The following is a 14,401-nucleotide window of genomic DNA, read 5'->3' on the forward strand; positions in this document are numbered from 1 at the left end:
ATAAATAATCAGGTTGTTTAAAATAAATAATTAAGCTTAAATAAAATTGAATAAATGAGGTTGTTTAATATTTATTCAGGCATGCGTGGGAATATTATTTAAAATAATTAATCAGGTTGTTTAAACACATAATGGAAAAAAGAGGTAGTTTAGTATTGGAAGTGTGATATTCAGTATTGGAAGTTCAAGAAGTTTAAGTTTTTGGTGCAAGCAAAGCTAAAGCTGAGACTAAGTTCAGACTATGTGGAGAATACATTTGATGGATAGGCAGTAGACGTGTCAAAATTATTACATGCATGCAGTTCCACCTTGCCTGCAAGATTCTTGCATGCTTTACACGTGTCCAAGTTTTGCATGCGTTGCTCTTGGGGAAGACTTGGTTTCTTGCATGCTTTACACGTGTCCAAGTTTTGCATGCGTTTCTCTTGGGGAAGGCTTGGTTGAAGACATGCATGCAAAGATGTGTCGGAATCTTGCAGTATAAATATGCACACACATTTTCACAAAGGTATTCACAATATCTTCACAGCAATCTTCACAAAACCTTCACAATATCATCACAAAACCTTCAAAAAACCATCACAATATCATCACAAAACCCTCACAAAACCTTCACAAAACCTTCACAAAATCTTCACAAACCCTTCACAAAACCTTCACAATATCTTCACAAAACATGGCATCTTCATCACAATACAAAATCAAAGCTCACGTCAATGGTGAGACTTATGAATGTGATATGTCTGGCTTCCTATTTAGAAACACCGAATGCACTCGTTTTTGTCTAAATAGAGGAGCTGACTTCTCTTACCTGAAAAGGAAGATTGAGTCCAAACTAAGACAACCCGTGTCCCAAATTTTTTATCAACAACCTTTTTTTTCCAGAAAACAACTCTGTCAAGTTTTATAAGTCATTGATTCAAAATGACATGGAGACACAATACATGCTTCGTAACCATGAGTACTCTGGTTACGAATACATAGTGTTGTACATTGTGTTGGAACAACCTCAATCAACTCAGAATATTCAATCACAGGTTATTGATCCTGTGATTGATGACGAACAAGATGTTGAGCACCACGTTGAAGACGATGTGGTTGATGATGCTGAAGACGTGGTTGATGACTTGGTGAACTGTCATTCTGAAGACGAAGACCAAGCTCAAATACCTATAGCGCAACGCTACTCACCGCCTACGCACTTCACAACACTTAACTTGGGCGAGGATGAGCCCTCATCAGATATGTTCTACAACCCATATATGAGGTCTTATGAGGACTTAAAGAAGGGTGACCAATTTCGGACCAAGGAAGAGTGTCTGTTAGCAATAAAGAACTGGCACTTGAAAAATTGTGTTGACTACGATGTTATCAAATCAAATCCGGAAAGATACGTCATTGTATGCAAAAATCCGGAGTGTGGGTATAGGTTGATGGCATCGTACAAGAAGAAACATAATGCGTGGGTGATAGGGTCCATATCTCAAGCTCACATTTGCGTCAACACCAACATGGCACAGGATCATCGCAAACTTAGCCATGATATGATCTGCCATTCCATATTACCTCTAGTTGAGGCTGACCCGTCACTGAAGGTGAAAACAATTATCTCCCATTGTGTGGCTGTTTTCAAATATACACCGTCATACAGAAAGGCTTGGTTAGCGAAAACCAAGGCAATTGAACTGGTATACGGTAACTGGGAGGAATCATACAAACAACTACCACGCTACCTGGCTGCACTACGATTGTACTCACCTGGGACGGTTACTATAATGGAGACCTTGCCTGCACAATCCCCTGACGGAACTCGTCTAGAAGGTAATGGAATTTTCCATAGACTTTTCTGGGCATTCCGTCCCTGCATCATCGGGTTCACATTCTGCAAACCACTTGTTCAAGTCGATGGAACTTGGCTGTATGGGAAATACAAAGGATCGTTACTGATGGCGGTCGCACAAGATGGCAATTCTAATATTTTCCCAATAGCCTTTGCATTGGTAGAAGGAGAAACGACTGCTGCTTGGAGTTTCTTCCTTAAGAATCTCCGAACGCACGTGACTCCACAAGCTGGCATCTGTGTGATTTCTGACAGGCACGCTTCAATAGACAGTGCATACAATAATCCAGCAAATGGTTGGCATGACCCCCCGTCTACCCATGTTTACTGCATCAGGCATATTGCTCAAAATTTTATGCGGGAGTTCAAGGATAACTTCTTGAAGCAACATTTGATAAACGCGGGGTATGCATTAAACCAACCTGGATTCCAATACTACCGCCGAGAAATAGTGTTGGCAAATTCTGATGCAGGGAGGTGGATCGATAATATCGACAGAGCGAAGTGGACTAGATCATACGACGATGGGGTGAGGTGGGGCCACATGACAACAAATCTTGTGGAATCAATGAACGGTGTGTTTAAGGGCATACGTAACCTCTCGGTAACCGCATTGGTGAGTGCGACCTATTTTCGGATGGCAACGTTGTTCGTAACAAGAGGCAGGCGCTGGAATGAAGTGTTGCAGACGAGTCAAGTATATAGTGATGCCTGCATGAAGTTTATGAGGCAGGAATCTGCCAAAGCCAACAGCCATCGGGTTACGGAATTCGACCGCCATGGCCACACTTTTAGTGTCAAGGAAACAATTGACCACAACCAAGGGCTGCCCAGACAAGAGTATAGGGTCCTAATACCAGACCGTTGGTGCGACTGTGGTCAATTTCAGGCCTATCGTATGCCTTGTTCCCATGTCATTGCAGCGTGTTCACACAGCCACTTCGATGCATTATCGCTAGTGTCTCCAATCTACAAAGTTGCAACATTGCTCAATGTATACGACAATCCCTTTCCGGTGGTAGCATTGGAGGCGTATTGGCCAGAGTATGACGGGGAAATTGTTTGGCACAACGAATCGATGCGGCGGAATAAAAGTGGTCGCCCAAATAGCAGGCGCATTAGAACTGAAATGGGCGTCACAGAGAAAATGCAGAGGAAGTGTAGCATATGTAGACAACTAGGGCATAATAAGAACAAATGTCCATATCGTGGATCTAGTTCCACAACTTAGTTTTCATTTTCATAAATCTGTGTACCAATGCTGTTTATCATTAAAGTTTACTTTTTATTCCAAATAGAAGATGACACTTGAACAACAAACACAAACATCTAACATTACAACACCAATTACTTGAGAAACAAAAACAAACACTAGAACAAAAACAAGTACTAAAACAAGAACAAGTGCTAGAACAATAACAAATACAACAACAACATGACAGACAACCATTAAAATCTAAGAAATTACAACAGTTAACACTATATCGTCTGATCCATGCATCATTTGGATGCAATCAATGTCGCTTTCAACTTCAACCCACCAACGTATTGTTTCTCCAGTTTCAAATGAGAACCTTGTTCTAAGCCTCTGAATCCTTCTTATGACTTCACCAGGTTGGTAATCTCCCTCTAACCAAGACATCAAGGACCTTTTTAGTTGGTCCAACGAACGGATGTTCCAAAACTTCATCTCCATTGGGGGTTTCAAAGGCGAAAAAATAACATGCCCATCCCTTTTTAAGATTACTTGTTCAGGATCCGGGCGCCTTGATGATGTTCGCTGCCATGACGACGGTCTTGGAGATGCCATGAACTCAACTTGATAGAGAAAGTGATAAGAAATAGTGGTGAAGCGAATGCAAGGAAATAACACTTTATTTATAGGAAAAGATCTGGGTTGTACACCAATCTACTTAACCCTAATTAGTGTCGCACTTGATTAATTAGGGTTTCAATTAGGTCATAACTACCAAACTCTGATTATAACCGATCAATAAACCCTAATTATAATTGATAGATTAACCTTAACATGATTAACCCTAATTCTCCCAAAAATTTATAAATAATATTATTTACTTATAAATTAAATTAATATATATATAAATTAATATATATATATATATTCATTTTATTTATATATATGTGTTAATATTCATTTTATTTATACATATGTGTTAATATAAATTTTATTTTATTTATATCTTGTAAATAAATATTTATATATATTAATTTACATGTGTATAATATTAATTGTTTATAAATTAAATTAATATATATATATATATATATATATATATATATATAAATTAATATATATATAAATTAATATATATATATATATATAATTAATATATATATATCTTGTAATAATTTTATTTATATATAAGTGTTAATATAAATTAATATAATTTATAAAAAAAATATATTTATCAAATATCTAATATTTAAAAAATAATAATAATAAAACATGTTAAAAAAAAAAAAATGGGAATGGGTGTAGGCGCCACTCCTAGTGGCGACTTGCCCTACCCATTAAGGATAGGCGCCAACTAGGGTGGCGCCTATGTACACTTTTAGGGCAAATTTTGCCCATTTGTGTAATATTTTTGAAAAAATGGTTAATTTTGAAATTTTTTTAAAAATTCTGGATATTTAAAAAAAAAATTCTCTGAATTTAGTGTTTTCTATTTTCGAATTAATGTTAATTCGAATATAGTTGATAAAGATAGCTTGGTAAAATCACTATTCTCTCATTCATTTATTATATTTTTATTTTTTTAATATGTGTGAAAGTATAAGTATAACAATTATTTTGGAACGGAGGAAATAATAAACACCTAGCAACAAATACAACCACTATACGCCAATATAATCAACTTAATCATCACTAGCAATTATAGAAACCGACTACCACAACAAAATAGACCAGATTTCAAAAACCTCCCACTGCAACTTGCAACTGTGGAAATTGATTACCACCAAAACACATTGCTAGAAAGTACCCCAAAAAAATCGATTCTCCAATTAAATTGTAAGGAAAATTCGGCAAAATAACCTCATCAATATATCATACAACAATCAATAATAGTTTTAAATACCGAAACATAATAAGACGGTTTATAAGTTCATTTCAAATAAGAAATAATGAAACTTCACACCCAAGGAAAAAACAATATTGAAGGATAATAGATCTCACAATGAAAAGCATGAAGGAAAAGAAGTAAAAAAAAAGTCTAATAGCCAATAGGGGCGCTTAAATCTGCCTCCTTCTGAATGATGCTCTCCAAAACAGTTTCAGAAGATGTCAATTGATGCTTAAGATCTTCCACATATTGACTTAAATTGTCTATCTTGAAACGCAACATTTCAAATTCTTTGGTAACCTGTTGCTTAGAATCCAACACTTGTATATCAGGAAACAAACCACGTCTTTCAACACCATTCAACCAATCCTTATCAAAACCAAAGCTATGTGCATCTTGTAATAGCTCCACGAATTCGGTGCGGTATGAGCCCATTGCATCAACAGCACTATGAGTTTGGAGAAACTTCAATAGCTGAGCTAATAAACTGTAGGCACAACCCTTGTATCTATTACTCAGTGAAGTGTCCTTTAAGTGAAGGGAAGGGTGCAAAACAAGGAAATCAGTTAACAGAGACAAGTTCTCTGAAGCCAAATGCTTCTTGGAGACTAGTTGCTCAAGCTCCTTTGTGATAAGCAAAGAATAACTTAAATCTTCTACTATTTTAGATGAGTTCCCTGAAAGTATAGAAAATAATAATCATACCTACTTAAAGGGAACAATATAGTTAATCAAAAGCAAATTGAAGCAATAAGATACCTTTAGAAGGTATTGAAGGAAACTTGGATGCAATTGAAGAGGGTTTTGATTTTGAAACTATTATATCATCTTTCTTAGGTAACTGTTCCTCAATATTTGAGCTTACATTCTTGAAAGCCTCGTCATTCCAAGAAACTACACAAATTATGAAAGGAAAAAGTTCAAACTCAAAAGGGTGATGACTGTTGAAGTAACATAAGAAATAAAAATATATTCAGATTCTTCACCTTGATCATTGGTTTCTTTAGAGGCCATGGAAAAAGAAGTCATGGCTATTTGTTCATCACCATGTTCCTACACATATTCAAATTAAAAAAAATGATAATATGTTAAGTCTTAATATTTATAGCATCAGCCTTATTATATTTAACAATATATATTTTAGTTTAGCAGATTTCATTACGAATAGAATAAAAGATAGAAACCAAAAGAATTTCAGTGTTAAGGAACAATTCCCCGTAACTAATTTGGATACAAGATTTAGAAGCAGGTTCTTTTATATGAATGCAATCACATGGAAGTAATTCCCTTACTTATAAGAAAAAGAATGAGTTTGCATCCTAATAGGTTTGATGATGAACTTACTAATTCTAAATTGGTTGATGATGTTATTGTCTTGACATTATAAGATGTATTTCCTTCTTCAACGTTTATCGCATTACCCTGCTGAAAATTTGAAAGAATGCTTATAGTTATAATAGTATAATTCAATTTGTGCATTGAAAATGAGTAAAAACAAAATACAGGAAAACTAGGAGAAATGCCTTTTGTTTAGGAGCAACTAACTGTAAAGTTGGCTCATTCTTTTTTTCTGAAATGGGTTGCAAAGTTGCTGCTACATCTATTTCGGACGTAGAGCCCTCCCACTAATCACATAACATGAAAATTAGTTGCAACATATTCAAAACATAGCCTGCAGAATATGTTGGTGTTATTGGTAATGTCTCTGGTGTATGTTTCATATTTTATACAAATGCATTGTCATATTTAGGTGTTGTTAGCTTGAATAAATAGATTGCTATTGACCTCTGAAGATGTCAACTCGTGACTTGACGCTGCTTCAACTTCAATTCCAGCGATAAAATCTTTAGTATTGTGGCCACGGGATTCTTCTTGTATTTTTTGAAGTATAATCAACAAATTTCTTAACGCTCCTTCATCCATATCTAAATGTTATAGATTAACATTGTTAGATAGTAACTTAGAAAGCATAATAATAAAACCAAAATGTTGACTAGATTTCAGTTATTTATTTGTCTATGCCTAATAAATAAAAGTTACCACTTTGATAAAGCTTCTATCAGTAAGAATATGGATAACTCTATGAGCTCTTACATATTAGAAATACTTATCCATGTGTTTGCATCATTGTTTATAAGTGGAAAGTAATGATGAAATAAATGACTATATAAAAATAAATGAGATTGACAAAATCACTGTGAGTCCTTCTGATTTTGACAAAATTTAGAGATGAGTTTTACAAGAAACTTCGAGAAACTCATCAAGAAACTTAGCCATGAATCTAGTAAGGTGGACTCAAGAGCAAATGCAATTACATATTTAAAAAAACCAAACTATTTGCATCTTTGACAACTTGAGAAATGATTAATATTTAAGCACGCACATTCATACACTAGGAGAAGCATTACAAGGAATAAGCATAACTTTGTAAAAATAAAATTTGTAAATATTAAAAATGTAATAATTTTGAAAAGTATTAGGTAAAGTGTTTACCCATGAGTGAATCGGAACCAATTATTTCCCAGAAATAGGCGAGTCTTGATGTTGAAGTGAGAGAGAGTTTTTGACAATCCATTACAAAACGAGATTCTACGGTTTGAAATTGAATTCCCTGTGTTTGGAAGAGGCTTGGTAGGTTCACAAATGCTACAAATTTCAAATTTAGAATCTTGGCTTTCTGATTTTCCTCCCCTTCAGTTTTAAATATTTCCTCTAGTTCATCTGCTTCTCTTATGATCAGACACTTTAGCTCCGGAAGCTCGTTACTTACGGAGGTCGAAAACACACATTTCAACTTGTTGCACTTTATTACAACAAGCACATTTAGCTTTGGGAAGCATGTCCTTGAGGATGAGGAATTTGACATTTTCTTATTCTCTAAATCATCTTCAATGATATGCTTCAACTCATCACACTCTATTATCATTATATCATGCAATTGTGGTAGACATCTTAAAATAGAATCGGAGAAAATGACTTGTAACTTTTCACATCGCATAATTTGTATCGTTATTAGGTTTTGGAGGACAAAAGAATCTTTGGGACCAACAAAAAGACAAGTCACCACATATAATTCGTCCAGCATAATCTTTCGCAACACTAAGTTTATTTGTTGTTCATTTACTTCATTGACACAAAATATACTTTCTACTTTGGACATACATAACCCGAGTCTTTCCAAAGCAAGCAAATACTCCATGTTCCCACTCAATTTCTAAGATAAATGAATGGAAAATAAACTCAGTTATATAGCCATAAATATGACCACCTAAGCTAAGATGTGTCTATTCAAAATTTTATGTCGTAACAAATTTATTTTTTTAGAAAATATTTTAAATTTCTTATTTTAGGTGAAATGGTAAAATAACATTTATATTTTAGGATGAAAGTAATAATTTGTATAAAAAGAAGATAACAAATGAACAGAAATATGTTAAGTGAGGTTGTATTTTTTTAAGGGTTAAATATGTTTGTGGTCCTCATAAATATCTCATATTTCAATTTTAGTCATTTAAAAAATTTCCTTTAAAAAATGATCATCCTAAAAACTTCCACTCACACTTTTGCTCTCTCTTACTAATTCAGTTGCTAAGTAATAAATCGTCGCTAAAACTGTCACAAATTAAATTGTAAAAACGGTCTCTAAGTTGCATGAGGGACCAAAAAAGAAAATAAAATATTTGAGAAGACCACAAACATATTTAACCTGTTTTTTAATAATAAATAGTATATAAAACTAAATTGCAATTTTACAAGAAATTAAAATAAAATTGTTTTTCCTGGGTTGTCTTAACCATCGTACATGAAATCCATAAAACTGGGGTAGGCCTTTTTTATTATTATTTTTTAAAATTAATTGTTAAGAAATTATCAATTGCAATATCATAGCATTAAATAATTTCAGAAACAAAAATATATAGAAATAGGAATACCTTTGTGATGGTACCATCGACAGATCTTGAAACCAAATGATGAGATATGAAATCACCAATAGGTTTCATATCAGCAACCTGTAAGCATTTATCGAGTACAAGATCTTTCAAAGGTGGAAATGTTGTGTGATATTGTTTAGGACACATGGCAGCCAAATTTTGCAGATTGGAAAGATAGAGACACTCCAATGCTGGAAGATGAAGATGAACCTCAATGTCGTTTTGATGATCATCATTGTAATGTCCGAATATATATTCCAATCGGATGCAATCTATAATGGAAAGCACTTTCAACTTTGGGAAGACATTGTCCAAATTATTGTCATCAGCATTGTCGTGATCTTCGGTGTCTATTATTATGTGTTTCAATTCATCACAACCTTTAATTATCAAAGTTTCCAACAACATTCTTGGAGCAATAGATAGGACAAATATTGATTTTATCTTCCTCAACTCAGTCAACTGAATCTCTTTAACATTGCATAGGATCTTTGATTGTCTTGAAATACATTGAGCACGCTCCCATATGTTTATGCTAAGGCAATATGAATTTGATTCCTGTAATGTGATCCAAATAAAAAAGAATTTAAATTAATCTCATGGTGAGTGTATATAAAATTCAAAAAATGCAAACATATCATTTTTATTTTTTTTATTTTTAAATTTTAATGTTTTCTGTGATACAATACAAGTCTCTTCACTCATGATGTATAGATTTTGTGTGAGAATATTTCTAAACTATCTTGTGTATACATGAATTAAACATTGATCTTTTCAAATTTCAATCCAAATTAAGCAGTATTAATTAGACTTATGTTTAGAAAAATAAATGCATCTAGTAATTTGAAAAAGAGCTTTGTATTTATGAATAAAAATATTTCCTAATTGATACTTATAGTTAGAGACATGAGAGATTATTTAATAAAATGAATATATATTTAGTTTCTTTTATTATAAGAAAATGTATATGTAGTTTCATATATTATAAAATAAATGCAAGAATTAACATATGAGAAGTAGGTGAGAGGGTTACCATTAAGTTGTTTTGTGGTTGATTCACATGAACCAATGGAATTTTAGTACTTTTGGTACTCCTCAATTTGTTTCCACAATAATACATATCAATCCATGAAAAGATGTTGCATTTGATATAGTCCGACTGTGTTGCTGGCTTGGAAGCGGATCTAGAAATAGAAGATGACTTCTTATTGGACAAAGATGTCGTATGATTACTTTCTGGAAAAATATCAATTAAATTGGGTACATCATCAAGATTTATATATTTTAGGGAACCAAGTTTGACATCTTGCCCAAATATGTATTTCAGCTTATCACAACTTCTCATTGTGATGGATTCTAGTGCCGGAAGATCATGAGCAGAGACAAACGGAAGTATTACTTTAAAGTTTGGACACTTCCTAATTTCAAGAGCTTTTAGTTTCAAAAACATTGGGTCCAGACTCTTGCTATCATCATCAATTATTTCTCTTCTTGATCCCTCTCCTTTTCTTTCATCTAGTATTATATATTCAAGACCCTCACAGTCAATTATTTCCAATATCTCCAACAACACTAGGCTACGGGCAGTTGAAAGTTCGAATAAGGAGATCAACATCGGACAACTATTCAATGAAACTTTCTTTAGATTGCGTAGGCTAAGGTTGCACTTAAATAAACTTCGCAAGTGTTTGCAATTCCCGATAGATAGGTCCTCTAAACTCTTAAAAGTGTCAAAGGAAAGAGGACCTATGCACAACTCTTCTAGATTTTCCATTTTCTCCAGATGTAGTTTAACCAACTTAGAGAATACATGTGATACTTGAGAAGAAGTATGCTTAGTTTCAATGAGGCACTGTAGTTGTGAAATGCAACTTAAACCAAGCACAACTAGATCATTCATACCATGGTCCAAAGGAACAATCTCAGGTATGATATTTCTCCAAACCCCCTCGATTCTACCTAGTTTGAGAACCTCTGCTTCTTGCATACAATACTTGAGTGTTGTTTCAGATAGGAAAAACTCATTTTCGTAGTCAATAGACACACACTTTGATGATGATGAATAATCAATTCCAGAGCCGTCGGCTACACAAAACATCTGCAATGTAGGTAAAGTTATTTCTCGACAACAATGATTAAAACTCCCTACAAAATACAACTCTTGAAGTAATGAGCATCTTTCAATCACTTCAAACGGATTATTCCAAGAAATTGAACAATGTTCCAATTTCAACAATCTGAACTTATCTAATTTCGTAATTCCGCTCGGCAATTCATTAATACGACAACCACTCAAATCAAGTGTCTCAAGGCTTGGCAGATTTCCCAAGATAGAAATGTCACCCAACATACCAGATCTAAAGATAAGAGATCGAATATTCTGCAACGATTGTATTGATTGAGGTAATGATAGGTTTAAAAAAAAAAAATCACAAACAAAAACTCGAAGTCCAGTATTATTTTCAAAAAAGGAATCTGGTACTTTGATATTTGAAAGCTTGTCACCTTCTTCCCTACATAAAATGACAATTAGAATCTCAAGCTTGGAACCATCAAGCTTACAGGAAAACACGTCCTTTGGCTTGCCTTCACATAACAAATATTTTATATTTTTCTCCCTTTCAACCATTGCCTTTTGATTTTTGTCATACACTTGTACTGTTTGAATCTCTTTGTTCGCTATCCATTGGGCAGCATCACGAACCAAGTCATGCATTTTCACTATCCCTTGATCGGCTTCCAACAATAAACAAGAATCTAGGAGTTTATTTTTGGATATAACTACTTGACTTCGAGCATCTTGGTAGCTTCCATAATCTTCCCCAAAAAGGCCTCCTCCGATGGCAAGTCTGGCTAACCTTTCAGTAAGAACCTCTTCATCTTCTCGAAACACAGAACACAAAAGGAATAAACTCTTTGCCTTTTCATTCCTCATATTATCATAGCTAAACTTCAAACAGTTATAAATTTTAACAAGTTCATCATCAACACCATGTATGGACATAGGTTTTTGAAATGATTTTAAGGCCACATCCCATTCATTCCGATGTTGTTCGCCCTTCAAACTACTAGCAATAACAACAATTGCAATAGGTAACCTTTTGCATTCATTTGCAATCTTACGTCCCTTGTCAAGAAAAAATTCAGTTGAAGTTTCACTTAGACTAGCATGCCTTTTGAACAAGATCCACGCATCTTCTTCAGATAAGAGATCTAGTTGGATTGTCTTATTGCATCCTAATTTTTTGCACACCAACAGACTGCGCGTGGTTACAACAATCCTACAACCTTTGTGATTGTCACTATATGGAATTCCAATTTCATTAAAATCAATATCGCCCCACACATCGTCCAATATTAGAAGAATCTTCTCACCATTGGTTAGTCTGCTCCATAGTTTTTTGGGTCGATCGGATTCATTACAGTCATCAAATTTCAATCCCAAGGGTCCAGCAATATCATCTTGAATCTTTTTAATATTAGGAGAAAATGACACCGCGGTATCGATGATTTGAGTAAATTGCTTTGATTGCTTAAGTGTCTTACCCACTTCCTTGATCAATGTAGTTTTTCCTGTGCCCCCCATCCCTTGCAACCCAATCATATAATTGTTGTCATCTTTGAGTTCATCCAAAAGCTCAATGTATTTGGATTCTCTACTTTTAAAATGCATATAGTGTTGGGATGAATAGCGTTCAACATCTGGAAGACGAGCTGGGAGTCCAATTGTAAGTTCCTTTCCAACTTCCATTAATTCTTTAATATGATCCTTCCTATTTGCCAGTACTTTTCCTCTTCTATATCTCCATATGCAATGAGGACAAAATTCAAAAAAACATTTTTGTTTTGTTTTGGTGTCTTCTTGAATGAGCTTATCAGCTTCTTCTACCCAAGAAAGAGCATTAGCTTGAACATCTTCCCCTCTTCGGGTTGCCACTTCAATGCGTTGCTTGAAAGTTGTCCTTTCTACTTCCAACCTAGCTTTTTCTTCTTCAAAATCCTTAGCAATGCACATGAAGCAACATATATAACTCGATTCTGCAATCACGCCATTTATCAATTTCTCCACATATGGCTTCGCCAAATCAGTCAAGAAACTCGCCATCTAAATAAATTTCAATAGATCAAAGTTAGGCATATATGTGTATTAGAAAAAATTGATAAAAGCTGTTATATTTTATTCATCAGTCTTAGCTGGTTTATATAGTGAAAATACAATAATTACAATTTATTTTATCCTTAATTGAGAATAAAGAAAAATAAAGGTAGTATTAAAGACAATAATAAAATCGGAAATAATATATTTCCAACACCCCCCCTCAAGTTGGTGCATAGATATCTATCATGCCCAACTTGTCTATCAAATACTCAAAAGTAGGCCTTGCCAAGCTTTTGGTCAGGATATCCGCAGTTTGTTGACTTGAAGTCACGAAGGGTAGACATATGATTCCCGCATCTAACTTCTCCTTTATGAAGTGTCGATCAATCTCGATATGCTTGGTTCTGTCATGTTGAATTGGATTATGAGCTATGCTAATAGCAGCTTTACTGTCAGAGTACAATTTCAATGGAAGTTTAATTTTCATCTTAAGTTCTTCTAGGACTCTAAGGATCCATAATCCTTCACAAATACCTTGAGACATAGCTCTAAACTCGGCCTCTGCACTACTCCTTGCTACAACTCCTTGTTTCTTGCTCCTCCATGTCACAAGATTACCCCAAACATAGGTACAATATCCAGATGTTGATCTTCTATCTGTGACTGAACCTGCCCAATCGGCATCGGTGAAGATAGACACATTTTTTTCACTAGTCTTCTTAAAAAATAATCCTTTTCCAGGATTTCCCTTCAAATATCTCAGTATCCTATATACTGCCTCAAGATGTTCCTCGAAAGGAGAATGCATAAACTGACTCACTACACTAACTGAGAAAGCAATATCAGGTCGGGTGTGTGACAAATAAATCAATTTCCCAACCAATCTCTGATATCTCCCGGTATCAACAGAAACATTACCTTCTCCCCAAAGTTTAGCATTCGGATCCATAGGGGTATCTGCAGGACGACATCCACTCATTCCTGTTTCTTTCAACAAGTCTATAATGTATTTCTGCTGTGAAACCACAATACCATTTTTTGATCGAGCAACCTCCATACCTAGAAAATATCTCATGAATCCCAGGTCCTTGATTTCAAAGTCTACTGCCAATTTCTCTTTTACTCTTGCCATTTCCACTGTATCGTCTCCAGTAAGGACAATATCATCAACATAAACAATCAAGACAGCAACTTTCCCATCGTGGGAGAATTTTGTGAACAAGGTGTGGTCAGCCTGTCCTTGGATGTACCCTTGTTTCTTCATGGACTGAGTGAATTTTTCAAACCAAGCTCTAGGGGACTGCTTTAATCCATACAAAGACTTATTTAGTTTGCACACATTTGATCCAAATTTGTTTTCAAAGCCAGGAGGAATGTCCATATATATTTCTTCTTCAAGATCGCCATTAAGAAAGGCATTCTTAACATCTAACTGGTGGAAAGGCCA

At 34.5% G+C, this 14,401-nt stretch overlaps 1 protein-coding gene across 3 annotated transcripts in view; it reads right to left on the reverse strand.

Moving 5' to 3' along the window:
- Positions 1-14,401, reverse strand: part of LOC127084545 (uncharacterized) — an 81,224-nt gene that overhangs the window by 31,121 nt on the left and 35,702 nt on the right. Inside the window, exons 6-14 of one of the 3 annotated variants that reach the window (XM_051025029.1) lie at positions 9,889-12,960; positions 8,856-9,413; positions 7,417-8,137; positions 6,709-6,848; positions 6,447-6,548; positions 6,268-6,348; positions 5,910-5,976; positions 5,683-5,817; positions 4,921-5,600 (exon numbers count right to left, since the gene is read on the reverse strand). In XM_051025029.1, the coding sequence (XP_050880986.1) occupies positions 5,074-5,600; positions 5,683-5,817; positions 5,910-5,976; positions 6,268-6,348; positions 6,447-6,548; positions 6,709-6,848; positions 7,417-8,137; positions 8,856-9,413; positions 9,889-12,960 (5,403 nt within the window). In that variant the 3' untranslated portion in view covers positions 4,921-5,073. Of the gene's footprint in view, positions 1-4,920; positions 5,601-5,682; positions 5,818-5,909; positions 5,977-6,267; positions 6,349-6,446; positions 6,549-6,708; positions 6,849-7,416; positions 8,138-8,855; positions 9,414-9,888; positions 12,961-14,401 lie in introns of those variants that run through there. The other 2 variants (XM_051025026.1, XM_051025028.1) reach the window with 2 other exon arrangements.

This window comes from Lathyrus oleraceus, chromosome 5 (genome assembly GCF_024323335.1).
Source record: "Lathyrus oleraceus cultivar Zhongwan6 chromosome 5, CAAS_Psat_ZW6_1.0, whole genome shotgun sequence".
NCBI lineage: Eukaryota > Viridiplantae > Streptophyta > Magnoliopsida > Fabales > Fabaceae > Lathyrus > Lathyrus oleraceus.